The 25097-nt window shown below is 41.3% G+C and overlaps 2 protein-coding genes across 7 annotated transcripts in view; one reads left to right on the plus strand and one right to left on the minus strand.

Moving 5' to 3' along the window:
• LOC129821241 (rho GTPase-activating protein 26-like) overlaps positions 1-10085 on the plus strand; it is a 110638-nt gene extending 100553 nt beyond the window's left edge. For 2 of the 4 annotated variants that reach the window (XM_055878679.1, XM_055878687.1), the window contains exons 21-24: positions 5573-5608; positions 6050-6145; positions 6973-7064; positions 8974-10085. In XM_055878679.1, the coding sequence (XP_055734654.1) occupies positions 5573-5608; positions 6050-6145; positions 6973-7064; positions 8974-9062 (313 nt within the window). In that variant the 3' untranslated portion in view covers positions 9063-10085. The remainder of the gene's footprint in view (positions 1-5572; positions 5609-6049; positions 6146-6972; positions 7065-8973) is intronic. The other 2 variants (XM_055878696.1, XM_055878705.1) reach the window with 2 other exon arrangements.
• A 5252-nt stretch (positions 10086-15337) lies between these two features.
• The window catches only part of LOC129821260 (glucocorticoid receptor-like), a 94344-nt gene continuing 84584 nt past the window's right edge, over positions 15338-25097 (minus strand). For all 3 annotated transcript variants that reach the window (XM_055878717.1, XM_055878727.1, XM_055878737.1), the window contains exons 7-10: positions 24138-24282; positions 22148-22278; positions 16659-16816; positions 15338-16129 (exon numbers count right to left, since the gene is read on the minus strand). In XM_055878717.1, the coding sequence (XP_055734692.1) occupies positions 15956-16129; positions 16659-16816; positions 22148-22278; positions 24138-24282 (608 nt within the window). In that variant the 3' untranslated portion in view covers positions 15338-15955. The remainder of the gene's footprint in view (positions 16130-16658; positions 16817-22147; positions 22279-24137; positions 24283-25097) is intronic.

The raw sequence follows: 25097 nt of genomic DNA on the forward strand, positions 1-25097 counted from the left end.
CGGTCAACTGTGGGACCTTATATAAACAGGTGCGTTCCTTTCCAAATCATGTCCAATCAATTGAACTTACCACAGGTTGACTCCAAACAAGTTGTAAAAACATCTTAAGGATGATCAATGGAAACAGGATGTACCTGAACTCAATTTTGAGTCTCATAGCAAAGGGTCTGAATACTTATGTAAATAAGCTATTCCTTTTTTTTTTCCATAGATTTGCACAAAATTCTAAAAACCTGTTTTCGCTTTATGAGGTATTGTATGTAGATTGTTGAGGATTTATTTTATTTTATACATTTTATAATAAGGCTGTAATGTAACAAAATGTGGAAAAAGTCAAGGGGTCTCAATGTTCTGTATTATGTCATGTTTCATGTTTTGTGTGGACCCCAGGAAGAGGAGCTGCTGCTTTTGCAACAGCTAATGGGGATCCCTAATAAAATACCAATACCAAACTCATATTCATTACTTGCCATTCCAAATAAAGTGAAATATTTTTTTCTCAAATCATTTAAAAGCCAAATTCTTCGGTGTTGGCAGGGCGGTAAGTAAATAGGTAAACTGGGATATGACTAAATAATTAATCAGGGTGATTTTTCCACAAATAGACAGATATTTACTTTTCCATCTATTCTTGCAAACTTTCTGTAAAAATGTGCTGTAGTATGTTCCTTTATTTCTTTAGGTATATGAATACCGAGTATGTCCACTTCACTGTCAGACCATTTTATCGGTAAACTACACGATTATGTAAAAGTAAAAAAAAATGGTGATCCAATACGTAATAGTTTGATTGTAATCCAGATAGGCTGTGCAGGGATCCAGATTGCGGATTTAAGAGGAAATTTGAGTGGTCAGCGTACAATGACACATTTGTTTTTAAACCCTGTATTTCTAGCCCCTCTATACTATTTTGGGATCTGATTCTAATAGCTAACATTTTGATGGCCATAATAAATAGATAGGCCGACAGTGGACAACAGTGTTTAACTTCTCAACAGTTTAATACTTTCTGAGAAGTAGCCATTATTTTTTATTTTACACCTGGAGTTACTATGCATAACTTTTACCCACTGTATTAGAGATTCTCCAAAATGTAAATAGTCCAGGCATTTATATCTAAATTCTAGACGTACTTTATCAAAAGCCTTTTCAAAATCTGCTATGAATACCAGACCTGGTGACCAAGATTTTTTTATAGTGTTCTATTGTTTCATGTACTTGTCTATTTCATCTTCCATGTAGAAAACCTGTCTGATCAGGATGAATAATATTCAACAACACCTTTTTAATTCTATGTGCTATGCATTTTGCTTGGATTTTTGCTTCACAACACTGAATTGTAAGGAGCCTCCAGCTTTTTGAATTGACTGGATCTTTATACTCACCACATGGATCCCGTTTCAGTGATAATGAAATCAAACCTGCTTGCTGTGTCCATGATAGTTTACCATTTTTATAGAGTGGTTAAAACACAATGGATCTTTGCATTGATCAGAGATCCTGAGTGGTGCAGCAGTCTAAGGCACTGCATCTCAGTGCAGGAGGTGTCACTACAGTCCCTGGTTCAAATCCAGGCTGTATAACATCTTTGGCCCAGCGCAATTGGCCCAGCGTTGTCCAGGGTAGGCCGTCATTTGAAAGAAGAATTTGTTCTTAACTGACTTGCCTGGTAAAATATGTTTTATTTTTTAAAGTTTCATATACCTCAACTGGTATGCCATCCAGCCCTGGAGTTTTCCATGGCCTAAAGACTGTAATTGCATCAAGAAGTTCCTCCTCAGCAATTTGGCCCTCACACGAGTCTTTCTGTACAGCTGTTGATTTTACACTATTATTATTATTAGAAAAATCCATACAGTTAATTTCAGTTAGTGGAAATGGAAGAGACCACATATACTTATGATCCATTGGGGTACTTAGAACTGTATTATAATCTCCCACCATAATAATAGAGTACAGTCGTGGCCAAAAGTTTTGAGAATGACACAAATATTAATTCCCACAAAGTGTGCTGCATCAGTGTCTTTAGATATGTTTTGACAGATGTTACTATGGAATACTGAAGTATAATTACAAGCATTTCATAAGTGTCAAAGGCTTTTATTGCCAATTATATGAAGTTGATGCAAAGAGTCAATATTTGCAGTGTTGACCCTTCTTTTTCAAGACCTCTGCAATCCGCCCTGGCATGCTGCCAATTAACTTCTGGGCCACATCCTGACTGATGGCAGCTCATTCTTACATAATCAATGCTTGGAGTTTGTCAGAATTTGTGGGTTTTTGTTTGTCCACCCGCCTCTTGAGGATTGACCACAAGTTCTCAATGGGATTAAGGTCTGGGGAGTTTCCTGGCCATGGACCCAAAATATCGCTGTTTTGTTCCCTGAGCCACTTAGTTATCACTTTTGCCTCATAGCAATGTGCTCCATCATGCTGAAAAAGGCATTGTTCATCACCAAACTGTTCCTGGATGGTTGGGAGAAGTTGCTCTTGGAGGATGTGTTGGTACCATTCTTTATTCATGGCTGTGTTCTTAGGCAAAATTGTGAATGAGCCCACTTTTTTCCGGATGCCCCAAACAATCGGAAAGGGGATTCATCAGAGAAAATGACTCTACCCCAGTCCTCAGCAGTCCAATCCCTGTACCTTTTGCATAATATCAGTCTGTCCCTGATGTTTTTCCTGGAGAGAAGTGCCTTCTTTGCTGCCCTTCTTGACACCAGGCCATCCTCCAAAGTTGTCGCCTCACTGTGCGTGCAGATGCACTCACACCCGCCTGCTTCCATTCCTGAGCAAGCTCTGTACTGGCGGTGCCCTGATCCCGCAGCTGAATCAACTTTAGGAGACGGTCCTGGCTTTTTTGGACTTTCCTGGGCGCCCTGAAGCCTTCTTCACAACAATTGAACCGCTCTCCTTGAAGTTCTTGATGATCCGATAAATGGTTGATTTAGGTGCAATCTTACTGGCAGCAATATCCTTGCCTGTGAAGCCCTTTTTGTGCAAAGCAATGATGACGGCACGTGTTTCCTTGCAGGTCACCATGGTTGACAGAGGAAGAAGAATGATTCCAAGCACCACCCTCCTTTTGAAGCTTCCAGTCTGTTATTCGAAATCAATCAGCATGACAGAGTACTCTCCAGCCTTGTCCTCGTCAACACTCACACCTGTGTTAACGAGAGAATCACTGACATGATGTCAGCTGGTCCTTTTGTGGCAGGGCGGAAATGTAGTGGAAATGTTTTTTGGGGGATTCAGTTCATTTGCATGGCAAACAGGGACTTTGAAATTAATTGCAATTCATCTGATCACTCTTCATAACATTCTGGAGTATATGCAAATTGCCAGCATACAAACTGAGGCAGCAAACTTTGTGAAAATGTATATTTGTGTTGTTCTCAAAACTTTTGGCCACGACTGTAATTTGTCGCTTGTGAGCTCGATAGATTAGTAAATATTTTAGAAGAAGTGTGGGTCATCCTTATTTGGACCATATAGATTAATTAACCACATTTTTTTTAATCTTCCAATAGCATATTTAAAATGATCCACCTTACTTTGAGACTTAGCGGAAAGCACTATATATAGTAGATACAAAGCAGCATTATTGTGTTATCAGTGTTGAAATGTATGCTCTGTGTAATGTAGAGCTCATAGATCATAGGAGGCCAATGTCTAATGCGGCCACAAATAAACACAGTTCCAGCATTTAGAACCAAGATGGTTCCAGAGAAATTCCAGTGAGCAGAGAATGACGTCTGCACAGCATCATTATGTGGTCAACAGAGAGATGGAAACCTCCTGTATCAAATTTAATACTAGCTTTCAAGTGCATCACTGTACCCTACTCCATAATGTAGCCATAATGGCCCAGTAAAATAATAGCTAGTGTTCAGAAATAAATGTCCATAATGTAGCCATAATGGCACAGTAAAACAGTAGCTAGTGTACAGAAATAAATGGCTATTGAAAGAGTATCACAAAATGCCTGACGAATTGCCAGCAAGGTACTGTAGTGTATTTATCAAAATAAACATGACATCTATTGGTGATTGTATGTCCCGCCATCCCCTTCCTGTGTTCTCCCTATTCATGCAACAAGGCACCCTGAGCAGTAATATCCTGCATTACATTTGACCAGAGGCAGCTGAGTAACCTAGGGCAGTCATTTTTATTTAGTCTGGCAGTGTTGAAACCCCATCTTATAAAGCTCTCTGGGCCTGGCACTATGTAATTTAATGATGTTGTCGAGATTGATGGAGTCTGTAAAAAAAAAAGCGTGGGATCAATTTCATTAAGCCAGCTCAGGGGTAGCGTGCCGCTCTGGGAGGAGGAGGAGAAATGTGCTGCTAGGCTAGAGATATACAGTGGTGTTGAAAGATGCATTCAGAAGACGCTGCTTTACATAAAACATGGTAGACAAACAAAGGGAGAGATGTACCTGATGTAGATTATAAAAAAAATAATAAAAATCTTTAAAAACAAATACTAAACAATTAATCTGTACACCTTGGTATGTGATTTAGTGTGTTTGAGTTCATTACTAAATTACTTAATGTCATCACCATGGCAACACTTGCTGGAATCACTGAAGAGGGATCAGGTGCAGCCTATAAATAATGAGATTGATGCGTATGAATTCAATTATCCTTGATCTGTACGTCGATGGCTATATATTGGGAACCCATATAGGCTACCTATAGATTCTATGGTGTACTTATTGAAATCAATGGTCTCCACACTGTTAGTGAATGGTGTTGTGCTCTCTGAAAGACCTCTACTAATTGGGGTTGTAGAGTGTAAAGTGGTGTGCTGCTCTAGTGTCGGGTCTCAACCCACAGTGAGCTCTGTGTGGGTGCTGGGAACCCTCTCTCCCCTGTCCTCTCCTGCCCTCCACCACCACCTCTCATGTTGGCAATCTTGACAGGGCCCATCCCCATGTCACCGCCTTCACTGACGGATGGAGTAGGTTGCATGTCGATATCACACTCCCGAGGAGAGAGAGAGAAAGAATAAAATATGACTGTGCACTGGCTGGAAGATGGACTTGGTGGTTTGCAGTGAATCTCCCAGCTCCATTGCTGGGAAGGAGGGATGACTGGGGGGAGAGAGGGATAGAGAGATGACTGAGAGGCATAGGGATGACGACCCGTACTATTCTCCACTCTATTTGTATTCTGTTTGGCAGTGGTGCTCATGCTCTAACACATACCAACAAACAAACTCTTCATTGAATGGTGACTAGCTCGCAGCCATCTAGCCACATGCCTGCTATGTTGGTGTATCCGTGTGGCCTGGGGCATTTCACGCAGGGCAGATTGGGTCAGTGAGTTTGCTGGAGGGTGTTATGTTGCAGCAGGCAAAGCTAGCTATGTGGAAGCTATGTGGAAAGTGTTATTCGTGGTCTGCACTGTTGTCACTGATGGGCGTGTTTCTAAATCTGACAGCACCTACTGTGTAGAAGCACAGTGCCCATATATTAAATATAGGCTTCAGCCTGCCTTATATAACCACTGTATTCAACTGTTATGTGAAGCAGCATGACTAACTCGATCTCCTCCTCTTGTGACTCCAGGCTGAACCCAAAGAGCCGCACCAGTATCCCAATGAGGTATGGATGTGTTCTTCACGCCCGTTCGTCACTAACCAATGACGCAAATCCATCACAAATAACACGACAATTCAGTTATTGCATGAGGCAAGATGTGCCTGTGCAGTCACAATAACACATCACCTAGCATCAGTATTGCAAGCACTTACCAGTTCCAACTCTCCCCCCCCCACACATACTGATCTATAATTAAAATGCACCCTGATCACAATCATATATATTTGATCACAGATGCCATCAAACTACTACCACTCTAGTGTAGTGGGAATTGTCATCATATAAAACCAACAAAGAACAACCAAATTCCAACTGATGATTAGTTCCACTTGATGCCTTTATGTGGCCTGTCCAGCTTGCCTCGCTTCCCTGCATTCGATACTGGGTATAGCCACTTCATGCTGTCACTGTAGTCATTGTGGCTGTTGTTTGTGTGTCTCTCAGCCCAGCCTCACCGCGCTCCCCCTCCTGGCCGATGTTCTCTGCATCCTCCAGCCCCCAGCCGGCCTCCTCCACCTCCAGTGACTCCTCCCCCATCAGGTGTGTCACCACGACACGCCAACTCTGCCCACCACTCCAGCTTCCCTCGCACCTCCTAACCACAATGCTAATCCTGGAGCTTTGCACTGCAGCACCCCCTCCTCTTCTCCCCCACCACCGTGCATGATAACTGACGGGCAGTTCCTGATCACTCTGAGGCTTACCCTTTTCACACTATCCTGCCAACTTGAACGGCACTGTACTAGCTCGGATTCATTATTTCCTTCGCAACAAGAATCCAGCAACTACGGCAGATGTGTAACCAGGCCCTCAAAGTACAGCTTGGCTCAGCTCAGTAGTGTGAAAAAGGTATTAGTAACGTGGATCAAGGGCTCATCTTTGGTTAATGCACTTTACAGCCAGTCGATCAGACTTCCAAAGTTTTCTATGCATGTAGCCAGGTAATTCAGATGAACTCCAGATTATAAATACCTTGAGTCAGGTCTAGACAGGTTTAGAATAACCTTGGGCCATTTTCTTGGAAGCTGTGTAAATATCTGTCGGAAAATAAGTCCACTGACGGTAAATCTTGCAGCCAGATTTATAGCATAATTCGTTGCTGCATTTTGCTTTACAAGGACATATTTTCTTGTTCAACTATATAAATGTATTTATATGGCCGATGATTATGGGGGAAAAGTGAATTGTAGGTACACCGAGACTTTCCATACGGGAGCAATGATGATGTTATGAGACACTGATATAGTCGGTGCTTTACCTTTCATTGCTCCCAAGAGATAGTTAGGAGTGGAGGGACACTCAAAGTGCCCAATGTGATATCCTGGTGAGTTGGATTATAACATGTCATTCTCTCTCTCCCTTTTTAGTGGGCCAGGCAGGAAGGCTAGGGCCCTCTACGCCTGCAAGGCAGAGCACATCTCTGAGCTCTCATTCATCGCAGGGACCATCTTTGAAAATGGTGAGTATGGACCACTGTGACTGTTATATAAGTGAAAAATGTGGGATGGTATTATTCTAAAACCTTACATTGGTTGGTCAGATGAGAAATGAACCATGGGCTTTCGCTGGCCTGCAATGTGAGTATTCCTCCCTCTTCTTCATCCTCCCTGGTATCAGTGTGTGGTGGAGGAGGAGCAGCAGCAAGGAGGGCCAGGCTGAGGCTTGTCATTACCTTGCCTTACCTTTTTTTAATCTTCTCCAGGGATGAATCTGATCCTAGCCAGGCTTCCAGGGTCCAGTGATCCGCTCGTACCTTATCTTAATTGTCCCGCAACCACAGTGATTTACACTGAATCACGTCTGTCTTATTTTTTTCCCCAATGTTCTTATAAAAACCACATTACATTTAAATAAAAATAATAATATTAAAGCTAGCTGAGGAGATTTGCCTGTCGCCGATCAGAATGGCATTTACTGTAGACAGAGCTGCAATTTGAGCGAGTAGGGTTATAGATTAAAATAGTCATTTCGATTTGATGAAATACACTGTGTGAATGTCAAAACTCAGTGTAGCCTGTCTTCACAGGTCTCTTAGTACCAGAAGGATTATAGTGTATATCTGGTTGTGTCCAGGGTCTTATGCTTAGGGAACAGCAGAGTTTAGCAGTGTGGGAATCAGCCACACAGGTTGCTGAGGTGCAGGAAGAAAGATGGAAAACATTTTGAATGAGGCCCTGGTCAAAAGTAGTGAACTATATAGGGCAGGGGTTGGCAACAGGTGGGCCGTGGACCAAAACCAGCCCATGAGAGATTTTAGTTTTGGCGCAAAAAATAAATAAGAATCAATTTCATTTAGTAAACCTGTTCACCAAGTATTCCCATGAATAAAAATAGATATATGATCGTGTCTCAATATAATAAAGGTATGAAATTGTTATTTTCAAATACACTACCTTTTTGGGCTTAGTTGTGGTCAATTTGCTGCGTACAAATTAAGTATAATTATGTTCCGGCCCCCCGACAAAAATTGTCCTGCGGGTGAATCTAGATGCCTAGCCCTGATATTGGGGATAGGGTCCCATTTGGGGCACACCCTAGGTCCATAGCTCTGGGGAGGGTTTGCCGAAGCCTTCCTAGCTACAGTTCCTAGCTACCAAAACAAGACTAGGGGCTCTATTCAATCCGTATCGTGGAAATTCAGTGTTACAGTGTGATTGAAATTTAAAGGCAATGTTCCCACATTAGCGGTGACTGCATTCACGGCAAACGCTGCAGATGTTAGCTCAATAGGAAATGACCTTTACATTTCTGTAACTAATCTGTAACTCTTCAGCGATACATATTGAATAGAGCCCTATGTCATTCAAGACCTAATTGAGAGTTTACACATTCATTTGTTTGCAAAAGTTCTCTCAACTCTGAGTAACCTGTCATTTATTAGTCGCTATATTTGATTTGTTCAAAATGTTTTGGGAAAAATATATATAGAAAACACAGGCTAAATGTACTGAGACATTTACACTTTTAATTACCCATTTAAGTACTTTAAGTTGTCATTTCAATGACCCCTTATGTAAATTCTATCTATAGCCAGCCCGATATGGCTCTTCAGGTTTCACACGTCATACTAGCTTGGGTTATTTCAGGAAGAGGGTGGTTTGGGGTCTCAGTGCTGCAAGGGGTCACAGTTGTACACTGGGGTCTTGTTCATCCTATACTGCCTTCACAAAAGGTACGCAGTGGTGTGTGTTGCCCCTTCTCCCATTCTTCCCAAAGCCACCAGAGTGCAACCATCCCAGCTGTCAGTAGCCACTCACCATATGGATCTCTGCTTTCAAATGGGGACTCTCTAATGTCCTGTTGAATAACGCAAGGCAGTTAACTGTTGAGAACATCTAAGCTATGTGCATCTGTCGCTGGTCCCTTAGTTCATCCCTCGAGGGAGCCTGGCTGGCTGGAAGGCATCCTAGACGGCAGGAAGGGCCTGATTCCAGAGAACTACGTGGAGTTTCTGTAGCCCTGGACCAGGACTGTACTGGACTGGGGAGACCACGCAGTTGCACTGTGCCCCTACAACTTATTGGAAGAGTCTGGAGTACAGAGCGCTTCCTGCTGTGCATGGTCATGAATCTGGAATTCAGCAGCAGACTGATGTGTGTGTGTGTGTGCGTGCATGCATTGAGTTGTTGCGACGAAGGCTCATTCCCATATTCAGACAGTCCTTGTGTCATTAAAATGCACTACCACTTCTTTTAGCGTCTTCTATTATCAGTTGGGAGGGACTTCAGAAGACGTTTTAGTTTTGGGATACGAAAAGGGGAAAAGTTCACTCTGCAGCCCTACTTCTCTTCCAGTGTACAGTACGGTCTGTAGGAATGAAGATGATTGTATAGGGAGCTTTCATCTCTAAATGATGGGGGGTGTTTTTCATTGAACACTGCTATAAATGTGAGCACTTGATGCCTTGCCCGGTATTCCCCTAGACAAGACAGAACACAACTGCTGTTTACCTACCTGCACATTATAGAGGTGGGAGCATCCTGAATGTCTTTACTCCCTGTTCGACAGATTTTGTAATAGCTCTTTTTTTTGTTGCTCAAAACTACTAGGTGAAATTGTCTCGATAAACCTGGAAAGGAAGTTAACCGAACTGTTTTCATTTAGGACAATAACAATTTTTTTGTATTTTTTTTCTTCCATTTCTTAACATGTATATAAATGGGGAGTGTTATGTGAAACTAGACTACTTTGTTCATATGTAAGCCTCGTATTTATAATAATTTTCAAAGATGAGATCCCGAACTGTATTCTTTTGGGGTGTAATAACATTTGTAAATACATGACATTTGATAAGATCAAATTTTTTAACTAGCAAATTTTATATTTTGTATTGTAGCATACTAAGTTAATTTTAGCATCTCAGTTGCTAAATTTGTCGTCATTTGGTTCATGGCCATTGGGAGCCTTAATATTCTTTGATCAAATAAATCATGAACAAGGTTGTACAGAATTTCATCTATTAAAGATAAACAAACTGGCAGTGCTGTCCTAGTTTCTTCATGTCTCGGTGCCTTGGATTTTATAGACCTGTTCTGAGTAATGCTAACCCTACTTCAGACAACGGGTGGGTCTAATCATGAATGCTGAATGGTTAAAAAACACATTCCAGCCGGCGTCTACTCAACAAGTTACCACCAGCTAAATCTATGACGTTGAAATGCCTATTTACTCTGTTCCGTCTGATTGCGCAATCTACTGTCTCATCATCCCAGCCAGGCAATTTAAATACTAGATCTACACTGTAAAAAGCATCTAGACATTATCACCCATTTCTTTTAGACTAGCATTTGATTTTCAGGAGATTTGTATTAACCTTGCTGTCTGTCTCGCTGACATGTTGCAACATTGCTTCAATATTGAAATTCGATCTCCAGCTGTCGCAAGACACACCTGGGTCATATTCATTAGGCACCAAACAGAACAAAACGGACTATGGGCTCGATTCAATAGCACGATTGACATGTAAAGGTCATTTTCAATTGAGCTGACATATGCAGCATTTACGGGGAATGCAGTCTCTGTGAACGTGCGAACATTGCCTTTAAATTTCAATCGTGCTATACCGCAGATCTTCCTCTATGGTTTGAATCAAGCCCTGAAACAGGGAGGGACCACCTGAAGATGTTCAATAGGAACCCCCCCCCCCAAAAAAAACGTTGGGTTGCAAAATGTTGATACATTGTGCCCGACTAAATATGACAGAATAGGATTGTGATTACAGAACTGGCTGAGATAAAAGCGACACTTCACCGGAATAAAAAATGTGCCTCATAATGGACGTTGTAGATTCACTGTTAGCATGCTCCAGATAACACACCTCCTATCCATGACCTCAGACTTCAAACAAGCTATGTTAGCAATGTATGGTGCGTTCAAGAGAACTGGGAAGGGGGGGGGGACTAGCTCTGACTGGGAAAAATTGTCAGTGATTTTCAGGTCAGATGAGTTGGAGCTCTAGGATGATGCCAGAGTTCCCGACTTGTAATTTGAGTTGGATGACCATTCAAAACCATTGGAGCTCGTTTTTCCAAGTACCCAGTTGTCTTGAAAGCACCAGTAATTCCTTAAACACAGAGGATAGGCTTACGGTCATTTCTCAAGTGGTGAACAGGTTCCCAGCCCCAGAAGGTTTTTGACAGGGAGTCAAAACATTTTCATAATATACAGTGATATGTAAATTTGACTTTTTTTCAGCTCTTTTTAACTTTTATGTACATCTGACGCATTTGATGTCATCCAGCACAGTTAAGAAAATATTGTCATCCATCAAGACATATTTGGAGACCTTAGAAATTACTTGTGAATGAGAAACCCTTTATTTTAGATTTATATGGAGAAACAACTGATAACCATCGGAGGTCATGAAGCGAAGCTAGAGCACCCAACCAAAGAACTACACAGATATTTTAGTCAGGAGAAAATATCGACATTGACTACAGAAGAGGTGTAATACAGAGGTAATACATTTTTTTTTTTTAAACAAATACACAACATATATTCTTTACATTGGATTACATTTACAGAACTGAAATACGAACAACAGACTTTAATGAAAGCCATATACCAGTGAAATATGATCTGCCCTTAATCTTTAAAGATAATATTTGTATGTATTTTATACAGAAAATAGACTTTGTCAACTAGTATGAAGTTGAAACGAGGTAGTGAATGAACATTAGATTATTTTAGGCAGTTTGTGGTGCGTAGACCAGGAAATAAGGAAAGTCAAAGACTGAGTGACGACCTTCCTCATTTCCTATTCATTATGAAACGTGGTAGTGCAAATTCTCTCCGGGTAGATTACGTTCAAACACAGTTTTTACCTAAAAAAAAAAAGTTTAAAAAACCAAACATTCGAAGCGACTGGTTAATTCTCACAGCAATATACAAAAGACCAAAGCCTAGACCATTACAAAATATTTTAAAATAAAATAATAAGCACTATAATTGGATAATTAGTGCTACTGTAAATGTAACTGCTCAAATACTTATGTTCTCTCTGCTTTGGTCACTCTGTTGTACTATACAAAATATACTCCAGTCCCTCTTCCCCTTCCAATACCCTGATTTTCTAATTTCCTAAAACACAGTGCTTTCATAGTCTTTCCCATTGATTTATATCATTTATAGTTACTTACAAGTCAGACATGTTTTAACAATGTCTAAGTACATATGCAATACATCCATCTTTGTCAAACAAACAGAAAAATAAAATAATGACCGTCTTACTCATCCAATGTACAAAAATACTGAGTAAAATGATTCATATCAAAGAGGATCCAACTGATATTGAAAATATTGTATTTAAAAAAAAAAATACATTTTCTAAAACATCAATAGTTAAGTTGTCCTGAATTTAAACCCCATTTTTATGGCTCTTGGTCTCCATTTCGCAAGGCTTTAAGTCTAACTTTCTTTCCCTTAAAAAAAAAAAAAAGATAGAGACATACAGGTATGTAAAATTATTCTGTCAAAAGTTGTCATGAAACATGTTATAGTCAAGAAACTGCTTTACTTTCATGAGATATGTTATGCTACTGTATGTACATCTATGGCAATGCAGTGATCATTAGGATGTGATCAAGCTGGTTTGTCCAATTGAAAACCAGAACTGAGACAAAGTCCTCTGTAAAACTTGTATGAGAAAGTATTCCAAAATATGTCAATCTCCCCCCCAAAATACACGATAGACAATAACAGGGAACGCATACAGAGAGGAGCACCAGGGGATCCTTCTCACATGGTCATTCCACAAAATAGTCCAAATTGGTGGTGAAATGAAAAAAAAAAAAAAAAAAAAAAAAAAAAAAAACAGATAAGTGGTGTGTGCATATGTATTCACCCCCTTTGCTAGGAAGCCCCTAAATAAGATCTGGTGCAACCAATTACCTTCAGAAGTCACATAATTAATTAAATAAAGTCCACCTGTGTGCAATCTAAGTGTCATATGATCTGTCACATGATCTGAGTAGATATACACCAGTTCTGAAAGGCCTCAGACTCTGCAACACCACTAAGCAAGGGGCACCACCAAGCACCATGAAGACCAAGGAGCTCTCCAAACAGGTCAGGGACAAAGTTGTGGAGAAGTACAGATCAGGGTTGGGTTATAAAAAAATATCAGAAACTTTCAACATCCCACAGAGCACCATTAAATCCATTATTAAAAAATGGAAAGAATATGGCACCACAACAAACCTACCGAGAGAGGGCCGCCCACCAAAACTAATGGACCAGACAAGGAGGGCATTAATCAGACACAAACAAAGTGCAAAGATAACCCTGAAGGAGCTGCAAAGTTCCACAGCGGAGATTGGAGTATCTGTCCATAGGACCACTTTAAGCCATATACTCCACAGAGCTGGGCTTTACGGAAGAGTGGCCAGAAAAAAGCTATTGCTTAAAGAAAAAAATAAGCAAAAAGGTTTGGTGTTCGCCAAAAGGCATATGGGAGACTCCCCAAACATATGGAAGGTACTCTGGTCAGATGAGACTAAAATGTAGCTTTTTGGCCATCAAGGAAAACGCTATGTCTGGTGCAAACCCAACACCTCACATCATCCCGAGAACACCATCTGTGGGGATGTTTTTCATCAGCAGGGACTGGGAAATTGGTCAGAATTGAAGGAATGATGGATGGCGCTAAATACAGGGAAATTCTTGAAGGAAACCTGTTTCAGTCTTCCAGAGATTTGAGACTGGGACGGAGGTTCACCTTCCAGCAGGACAATGACCCTAAGCATACTGCTAAAGCAACACTCAATTGGTTTAATGGAAAACATTTACGTTTCTTGGAATGGCCTAGTCAAAGCCCAAACCTCAATCCAATTGAGAATATGTGGTATGAGTTAAAGATTGCTGTAAACCAGCAGAAGCCATCTAACTTGAAGGCGCTGGAGGAGTTTTTCCTTAAAGAATGGGCAAAATCCCAGTGGCTAGATGTGCCAAGCTTATAGAGACATACCCCAAGAGACTGGGGTATGACTGGGGACTGTAAATGCTGCAAAAGGTGGCTCTACAAAGTATTGACTTTGGGGGGGGGGGGGGGGGGGGGTGAATAGTTATGCACACTGAAGTTCAGTTTTTTTGTCATATTTCTTGTTTGCTTCACAATAAAAAATATTTTGCATCTTCAAAGTGGTATGCATGTTGTGTAAATCAAATGATACAAACACCCCAAAAATCTATTTTAATTCCCAGTTGTAACGCAACAAAATAGGAAAAATGCCAAGGGGGTGAATACTTTCGCAAACCACTGTAACGATGTTATGTCAATGTGAGAGGATGGCTAAATAAATTCTGTGTAACAATTACACAGTTCTGCTGTTTTTTCCATTTCATATTTTGAATAAGAATTGACAAAATCTGCAGTTTGGCACTAGACTTTTAAACCATCATGATGATGCAAAATGCAATATCATCATGATGATGTGGCAAGTGACACGTTGATTCTTGAAAATCCTACATCTTGAAAACTTGACTGGTGACATGCAAATAATTTTGGGACTGTTTCAACAGTAGACCAATGAAAAAAACAAAACAAAATATCACTTGAGTGGATTTTTCTTTTAAGCTTGGGTAATTTAACAATTTGTTTGCAACTCCCAGAGAATAGTGACTGTGCGTATGCTCTCTAAAATTCAGCTTGATGGATCATATAAAAAATAGATACATACGTTTTAATATCATATGAACAAACAAACGTGTTCAGGCCGTTTCCTTTTTGCGCTCTCTCACTCACATATACACACCAATCATATGATCATTAGCCAATTCTGCAAACTCCCATCCGATCTCCCTAGCCCAATACTGCCCTTTTCATTTAACTCGCAAATCATGGATGGTTTTAAGATGGAGTCTTGCTTTTATCACGAAGACAACCTATTACACACATAGAAGTTGATCTGATCTTTTTTTTCTTCTTACTGTTGAATTATGATGTACTACAGGGTTTCCCAAACTCGGTCCTGGGGTCCCCCCTGGGTGCACATTTAGTTTTTTTCTCTAGCACTACACAGCTGATTGAAATAGTCAAAGCTTCATGATGAGTTGGTTATTTGAATCAGCTGTGTATTCCTAGGGCAAAAACCAAAACATGGACCCAGGGGGGCCCATTACTGACTGGGGAACCCTGATATACTGTCTGTGACATACACTCAGACATGGGCAGGAACCTTCTATTCAACCTAATGTTTGAGCATAACAACTGCTGAAAGGTTGAGGAGAATGGAATTGAACATATTGTTGGTTTTATTATTTACTGTACACTTCACTTCTGGGGATCATTTAACTACACATTTTAGAAAATAAACATGGCTGCTTAGAAAGAGAACAGACACAAATACATACAAAGGTGTTTATATTAAATTCCTATGCAAAATACTTGCTTTTGACAGTTTGAGAAAAATGGCTATGGAAAGCTTGTAAAGCTAAAAAAAAAAAGGCACGTTTTCCCTTTTCTGATATTCTTGCGTAAACGTTTCAGCGGTCTGTGCATGCATTAAATCAATAGAAAATATTCCTTTCTCTTTTTGTTGTTAAAATTTGATTCCTCCAATCTCACAATAATCAAGTCTTTTGAAGTGATTCACGGTCTAAACGCGATTCTAGAACAGTTGAATCCTTGTTTCATCCAGAAGGGTCAGTTAGTTTGTTGCCATGTCGCTCATGGTCAGTGTCAATCTTACACTCCTGTTCTCTCTCCTTTTCACATTCTCTATCCACCCAAGTCCTCTGGGAACCGATTTGAGTGCACACTCTCACTACATTAATCCGTACTGGTAGGGGACCTGGTGGGACGTCTGCAGGGAAAACAGGTTGGTCTGGCTGGCGAGAGGGGAGGCTGGGGATTTAAGGCATTGTGTCATGGTTTAAGGCGTGATGAAACAGAAGCGGCTTGACACTCCCATCTTTGAATTTTGGTATCTGGTTGCTGATGATCTCGGCCAGCATTTCAGGGAACTCCACACTAAGGGATTTATTCACAAAAGTGTAGAAGCAGATCTGCAGGAGGCCCCCCACCATCTGTGGAAACAACCACTTATTTTTTAGAGGTCTTTCAATAAGAGCACAATGGCAACAACAGAGCAACATGCCAGGGTGCGTAGCTACAGTTTGGTAGAGCACACACTATGTCAAACCACTCATTGATGCCATGATGAATAAGTTTGATAATGATAGCATAGCGGTAAAATTAAGCTTGTAATACATTCTAATGGTCTCATCTCAAGAGGTTCACAAATACACACAAAAAACAGTCTTGCTTGCTCTTAATACATATTGGATCTCTAACAGGTATTCAAGTCACACTCTTCCAGACTTGACTCCCTGATATAAGGTACTCCAACCAAAAGGAAACAGGTTGATTTATTGGTATGCTGACGAATAGAAGAGGGGATGAGTATGCATGTACGCTCATTCATTTAATTTTCTTTGTGTTTATTAAGCCAGGATAGTCCTGGGTTCCATAACTACCTGGAAAACGTCGGCAAGTGTTACTGAGTGTTGCTGAATGCTGTTGTGTGGTTGTGGGAGCAGGTGGGCTCAAACTCACCTCCTGCATGGAGTCCAGTAGCTTAGTGAGTTGGTAGAACCTCTGCCAGTTCTGGCTGGAGTTCTCTTCCCGCTTGACGATGGCCTTCCCCAGCTCCTTGATGTAGGTCATGCGGATCTCATCAAACACAGCCTGGCTCTTCAATCCATCCTTTGGTACTGTGGGGGGAACAAGCAGACATAACATCTTACTCATCGTGCATGATTTGTTTTAGTAGGCAATGCACGTCAATATAGTCCTCACGTCTCTGTCGTTACAAAAAGGCATAATAAAGAGTTTCGGATGTCAAGGACGCAACCTCACTCAGTCAACCAATATTCACACAATAGAAACTCTGACATTGCTAGGTTAGGCCAGGAAGGAGCCTTTCAGTTTTTACCCAGTCTGAACACTGCCCGTTATCCTGCCACTAACGTCTCGCCACAACCGTCTCATACAAACCACCCTCCGTCCCATCACAACCACACTTAGGTATATGGAAAATATGCAAAACCACAGGTAACAATGGGTTTTATGAGGCTCCATTCTTCCCTGATGAGAGCCAGATGAAGGATCTACCCTGGACTGAAGGGTTCTGGGATCTTGGACTTGGGCCCAGGCAAAACTGCACTCAATGGACAAGAGATTATGCAAAACAACACAGGAGGTAAAAGGTAAAATACTCTCCAATTGTCTTATCAGATGAGAGATACAAACTGGCTTTCTCCTGTATATTTTTCTGGTTTGGATGTAGCTAATGATGTCCTTTTTCAAACATGAAAGAGAAGGATTTTATGCCTCCAGTCTAGAATAACTGACAAATGACTATTTACTAATGGTGCAACGGATCACAAAACTCACGGTTCAGATCACGGTTTTGAGTCACGGATTGGATCAGCCGCCCCCTCATTTATTACTTAAAGAAATTACTTATTACTTCCATTTATTACTTAAAGAACACTTAAAGCAAGGAACTTTTCAATGTTTAAATAAAATCTTAAAAATAAAATATTCAATGCGCAATTGTTAAATTAAAGTGCAATATGAGGCATGATACCTTTGAACAATAGTGAATGAAAAAAATTGCCTGTGTCAACATAAAAAAAAAGTCAAAAAAGAAAGAAAGCAAAGCAGACCTGAGCATATAACTTCAAATTATTTTTCAAAAAGATGAGGATGTCTACATTGTCTGGGGAGAGGGTAGACCTCTTTGCAGTCACTATGTCCCCTGTCGTGGAGAACACCCTCTCGCTAGGAACTGAAGTGACAGGCACAGCCAGGTAGCATCTTGCCATCGTGGCAATGTGAGGTTATTTACACTCATTGCTTTTCCACCATGCCAGTGGATCACCACTGGAATGCTGCTTGCTGCCTTGTAGGATGCCACCTCCTCTTTGATGGTGTTGGCAAACATTTTTCCTGTGTCCTTGCTCGCAGAGGTCTCCCCGAAAAGATCCTTCATGGCCAAATTATTTGAGGAGATTCCTCTGAGTCTGCTCTGTTGCTTGACCCTGCAGAAAAAAATACTTGATCTATTAAACTACCTAATTATTTATTTTCATATTTCATAGAACTATAATTGTGGCAATAACATTTAATAAAATACATTATTATTCTAAATAAAACATGGATGATTCTAATAGCAATAGCATAGACTAAGATTAGACTGCAGTATATTTAAGTAATTCACTCATTTGTTTTTTTACTTCTTCAGTGGCCACAATCTCAGTGGTGAGATCACTGTATGTCCTCCGGCGTAGAACAGGGTCTAGATGAGACAGGGACTTGAAGCTTGGATCCAGTGCAGTAGATCTATGAAGATAGTCCTGTACATTAGGGGGGGAATCTGGGGTTCAGGTCATCTAATGGCAGCCTTGACATCTCTAGTGAGGGTGCAGTCTTCCTCACTTGGGGCCATGGATTGTAGAATCCTTGTTTTCAGAGGTAGCATCATGGACACAGACGGTGCAGGTTCAGTGCTCAATAGGGTTGTAACCGTTTTGAGGCGTTTGAGCACCTGGAGGACCTCCTCTGCCACTTTCACATCATCATCAGACAAGGTGACGATGTCTTCATTTCTTTTTCAGGGTCTTGTCTGTCAGTGCAGCGTATACAGCTGCCTGCTGCTCAAGATAGCGCTCCAACATGTCATAAGTGGAGTTCCATCTTGTTGTGACATCGTGTATGAGGTTCTGGGTCGGTAGCTGTAGCATTTCTTGCTTGATCTTAAGCACATGAGCGGCTGTTGTGCTTCGGTGGAAAAAGAAACCACCTTCCTGATCCTCCCAAGGATGCGGTCCATCTGGTTCACTGAGATTCCCCTTCGGGATGCTAAATTGATCACATGTACAAAGCAAGCTACCTGTGGCACCAGTCCAGCTTCTATCACTGCACTTACTTGGTTCTTGCATTATCTGTGGTGGTTGGGCTATTGCTATTGGGCCTGTCTAGCCTCCACTCTGCTCCTAGCAGTACCTGCGCCAGATTTGTGCCTGTGTGACAGGAGGTGGCGTGTCTGTAGCACCAGACTTCGCATCTGCCACTCCTCTGTGGTGTAGTGAGCAGTTACAGTCACGTAGATTTCCGTTGCCCTGGAGGTCCATCTGTCTGTGGTGAGGGCAACAGAGGATGCCTTGGATAATTCATCAACAATTTTGATCCTTTCCTTTTCATAAAGATCTGGCACGATCTTCATACTGAAGAGGGTGCGCGAAGGGATTTCGTAGCGTGGCTCAAGCACTTTCACCATATTTTTAAACCCTTTGTTTTCCACAACAGAGTACGGCCTCATGTCTGCAACGATAAACATCCCAATAGATTTGGTGATGGCTTTAGCCCGGTCTGATTCTGCAGCAAAGGGCTGCTTAAATGCTGTGGTGAGAAGTTGTTGTCTCTTGGCTGACTTGGCTCCCGTCACTGACCCACCAGGGTGATGATGCTTTAAATGTGTGACCACGCTCGATGTATTTCCATGATCAGCTTTGTTGTGGCACAATGCCTACACACCATAATGGTGTTGTCCACCACCCTTCTTCCGTCATCATATTTGACAGGGAAGCCAAAATGCTCCCATACATGAGACTTAAATGAAGCGGGAGGCTTTTCCAGTTCTTCAGCTCCTCCGCTAGCCATGTCTGTCACTGCTCTTTTTTCTTCTTTGCAACACGAGCATCCAGGATTGATTCGTTGGGATTCAACATGCCCTGGTCACGTGAACAGTACACACAACTGCTTAAATTTTTTTATCAAATCAACCTTCAGGCTTCAGAGTAAAACCCAGCATGCATCTGTCTTTATCTTTTCACTGCAACTCTGCATCGAGATTAAGGGAATTATTAATTTAAAAAGTAACAGCGGCAGTAAAACTGTATTTTACACTATGATGGTTAAACTTTGCAATTGATCCGCGGTTCACATGCGTGCCGAACCGTGGGGGGGGAGTGATCCGTATGGATCATGGATCAACTCCGGTCCGTAACATCACTACTATTTACAATACTAACAGGAGAGAGGTCTATAATAGCAGGCAATAGGTCTACATCTGTCACACCCTGACCTTAGAGAGCCTTTTTATGTCTCTATTTGGTTTGGTCAGGGTGTGATTTGGGGTGGCCATTCACCACGCTCACAACGCTGCACTTTGGTCCACTTCTTTTGACGGCCGTGACAGAACTACCCACCACCAAAGGACCAAGCAGCATGGCCAGGAAGAGCAGGGATCCTGGGCCCGGGAGAAGAGAGAATGGAGGACATCTTGGACATGGGAGGAGGTTATGGCAGGGGACAAGACCCTGCCATGGAAACAGGCTGAAGTAGCGAGGGAGGAACGACTTTGCTACCAGGAGTCACGGCAACGGAGCAGGCACGAGGCACCCCCCCCCAAAAAAATTGGGGGGCACACGGGGAGATTGGCTGAGTCAGGTTGGAGACCTGAGCCAACTCCCCGTGCTTACCGAGGAAGAATGGAAGAATTTTTTTCAAGAAAGAGATGTTAGCGCCGCACGGCCAGTGTGCTTGCTAATTCAAGAGGGAAATAGTTCGTTCTGGATCCAAACAAAGACCGTTCTGGACAATGGACCCCTTTACAACATTCTGATGGAAGATCAACAAAGATAAGGACCCAATTTGGGATGCTATTTCATATATCTGTCGAGCTGTGCTATCGCTACCGATTACTTGGAATCAATGCTGTTGTGTGTTAGCCATTGCAGTAAGCTAATATAACGATATATTGTGTTTTCGCTGTAAAACACTTAAAAAAATCGGAAATATTGTCTGTATTCACAAGATCTTTGTCTTTCATTTTGCTATACACCATATATTTTTCTGAAATGTTTTATGATGAGTAATTAGGTAGTTGACGTTGGTGTCTGTATTTACTCTGGCTACTCCCGTGCTATTTCTGACTGTAGCTATGATGGTAGCATCAATGTAAAACTGATTTATAGCTCAAATATGCACATTTTTCGAACAAAATATAGATTTATTGTGTAACATGTTACAGGACTGTCATCTGAGGAAGTTGTTTCTAGGTTTGTTTGTTTGGATCTTGGTTAGTTAGGTTGGCTTTGTGCATGCTACCTGTGTTGTGAAAAATGTCTGTCCTCTTTTGTATTTGGTGGTGAACTAACATAAATATACGTGGTGTTTTTGCTGTAAAACATTTTAAAAATCGGACACGTTGGCTGGATTAACAAGATGTTTATCTTTCAAATGCTGTATTGGACTTGTTAATGTGTGAAAGTTAAATATTAAAAAAAAAATGATTTTGAATTTCGCGCCCTGCAATTGAGCTGGATGTTGTCATAAGTGTACCGATGTCGGGACAGCCCGCCTAACAGGTTAAATAAGTAAGAATGTACGCTCACCACGCTGCACTTTGGTCCACTTCTTTTGACGGCCGTGACAACATCGATCAAAAGTGGTCGCCTGACGTATTTCTTTTACATTTCTAGTTTGAATTCTTTAGATAACATTATCGATGAGCCAATCAAAATAAAACACTTGAAAACGTGTACATTCTGTCCTGGTTGGAAATAAAATCAGGGAAGATTACTCACTGGTTTAAAAAAAGCACAGCTCTGCATGTAAATGTAATTTTCATTTCCTTAGGAAGCAATCAAAACACACTAAGTGTGTGCGCTTTCCAAAACCACTCATTTTGAGTAATTTGAAAGGCATAAAATCGTTTTTTCCCCCCAGTCAATCCAAGTCAAGTGTTGCAATAAACAGTATCTTCTGCTTAAATATGGTTTTGTAATGGCTTGTCACGCTGGGAGTCCCCCCCGAGGCCTCATTTGTACAAAGCTCATTCAAAAGCTGCAGCTTCAGTTTGTCTGGTTTCCCTCCTCTTTTTCTTTTCTCGATTTATTTTTGAACACATCGGAGAAGTCCAAAAAATGTGTTCTGCTTTTCCCCAGCAAACTGCATCGGACGGCCATAATGAATAAGTGTTTTAATCTATGGATTCATTTATGTTATTTAAGATTTGAAATGTAAATATGTTATACCTGTGCTGAGCAGCAGCAGGACTTTCATACACAGGTACTCGTCGTAGGACACCTGCAACCTCACAAACTCAGTGGAGATCTTCAGCATCTGCTCACACTGGTCGGTCATATAGGGCAGCTTCATCCTCTCACTGAGACACACACACACACAAAGTGACAGTTATAATCAGACCAACACCCCACTTCCCTCTCTGCATTTCACATAGTGTATAATGACCGTGACAGTTATGCCTATAATACTGCTGGAGATACAGAGTGTTGTGAATCTGGGCTAAGAAATCAGCCCTAATAGGATGGACAGGATTTCCCCACCCAAGTCTACACCCCGCTTGAATGTATTCCCATTTTATTGTGTTAATTACAAAGTGGGATTAAAATGGATTTGTCATTTTTTGTCAATGATCTACACAAAATACTCTAATGTCAAAGTGAAAGACCATTTGTACTTTTAAAGATTAAGATTTGTTTTTTTTAAGATTAATGAAGAATAAAACACTAATAGAACTTGATTAGGTAAGTGTTCACCCCCTGAGTCAATACATGTTAGAAACACGTTTGGCAGTCTTCTTGGGTAAATCTCATAAGAGCTTTCTTTGCACACCTGTATGGTGCAATATTTTCCCATCTTTTCAAAATTCTTCAAGCTGTCAAGTTGTTTGGATTCATGGCTAGACAGCAATTTTCTATTCTTACTATAGATTTTCAAGCAGATTTAAGTCAAAACTGTCCACTCAGGAAGATTCACTGTCTTCTCGGTAAGCAACTTCACTCTAGATCTGGCTTTTGTGTTATTATCCTGCTGAAAGGTGAATCCCTTTCCCAGTGTCTGGTGTAAAGCAAACTGAAGCAGGTTTTCCTTTAGAATTTTGCCTGCGCTTAGCCCCATTTGGTTTCTTTTCATCCTGAAAAACTCCCCAGTCTTTGCCGATGTCAAGCATACACATACCATGATGCAGCCTCCACCATACTTGAAAATAAGGAGGCAGTTACTCAGTTATGTATTGTGTTTGCCCTAAACATAAGGCTTTGAATTTAGGCCAAAAAGTATATTCCTTTGACATGTTTTTTTGTTGTTGTTGCAGTATTACTGTAGTGCATTATTGTTTTGGAATATGTGTATTCTATATATTTGTATTCTTTCCACTTTGTCATTCTTTCATTGATCCATCCTCAGTTTTCTCCCATCACGGCCATTGAACTCTGTAGCTGGTTTAAAAATCACCAATGGCCTCATGGTAACATCCCTAAGTAGTTTCCTTCCTGTCCTGCAGCTCATTTCAGAAAAACGACTGCATCTGATGTGTCTGGATGGTTTTAATACTTCATCCACAGCAGAATTATTCACTTAACCATGACTAAAGACATTAAATGTCTGATTTGTTATTATTACCCATTTACCAATTCCTGCCCTTCTTTATGAGGTTTTTGAAAATCTCCCTGGTCTTTGTAGTTGAATCTGTGCTTGAAATTCAATACTTGACTGAGGGACAGATGTTATATGTATGGGGGAAAGAGGAAGGGGTAGTCATTCAGAAATCATGTCACACAGAGTGTGTCCATATAACTTATATGATTTGTTAACAAAAATGTTTACTTCTTAACTAATTTAGGCTGGCCTAATCAAAGGGGGTGAATACTTATGCAACAACTATATTTTACTTTTTTAATTTTTATTAAATTATATACAGAATGATCTTTTCACTTTGACATGGAGTACTGTGTAGATCAATGGCCATTTAAAAAAATATATATATTTCAATCTCACTTTGTAATGCAACAAAAGGTGAAACAAGTTAAAGGGGGTGTAGACGTTTGGTAGACATACATTTTTCATTCCAGCAATATAGTTTTCCTTCCCTCCCTCCAGAAAGGCTCTGCTTGAACTAGCTATCTATAGAACTACACCCACCATCCAGGCTACCTTTCTCATCTCCAGAGCCCCCAGCCAGCTTCAGCCCTCCAAAGTGTCTCTCTGATGCTCTGGACTTACTCATTAATAACCAGGTCAGGGGCGAAACAGAGCATGCCCCCATTACACTGCTGGTAGGAGCGCCAGCCCAGGCCGAATGACATGAGGAACAGCCAGGAGCACTGCAGCAGAGTCATCTGATCATCCAGGTGAAGGTTCCGGAACCCTGCACGAACACACAACACACAGAGCATTGGTCAGGATTGCAGTGTTGTTAGTGCTGGTCTTTTGAGTAATATAAACTCGGCCAAAAAATCAACGTCCCCTTTTCAGGACCCTGTCTTTCAAAGATCATTTGTAAAAATCCAAATAACTTCACAGATCTTCATTGTAAAGGGTTTAAACACTGTTTCCCATGCTTGTTCAATGAACCATAAACAATTAATGAACCTGTGGAACGGTCGTTAAGACACTAATAGCTTACAGACAATAGGCAATTAAGGTCATAGTTATGAAAACTTAGGACACCAAACAGGCCTTTCTACTGAAAAACACCAAAAGAAAGATGCCCAGGGTCCCTGCGTAAATGTGCCTTAGGCATGCTGCAAGGAGGCATGAGGACTGCAGATGTGGCCAGGGCAATAAATTGCAATGTCCGTACTGTGAGACGCCTAAGACAGCGCTACAGGGAGACAGGACGGACAGCTGATCGTCCTTGCAGCGGCAGACCATGTGTAACACCTGCACAGGATCAGTACATCCGAACATCACACCTGCGGGACAGGTACAGGATGGCAACAACAACGGCCCAAGTTACACTAGGGACGCACAATCCCTCCATCAGTGCTCAGACTGTCCACAAGAGGCTGGACTGGGGGGGTTGTAGGCCTGTTGGTCCTCACCAGACATCACAGACAATAACGTTGCCTATGGGCACAAACCCACCGTCGCTGGACCAGACAGGACTGGCAAAAAGTGCTCTTCACTGATGAGTTGTGGTTTTGTCTCACCAGGGGTGAAAATTGGATTCGTGTTTATCGT

This window comes from Salvelinus fontinalis, chromosome 2, assembly GCF_029448725.1.
Source record: "Salvelinus fontinalis isolate EN_2023a chromosome 2, ASM2944872v1, whole genome shotgun sequence".
NCBI classification, from domain to species: Eukaryota; Metazoa; Chordata; class Actinopteri; order Salmoniformes; family Salmonidae; genus Salvelinus; species Salvelinus fontinalis.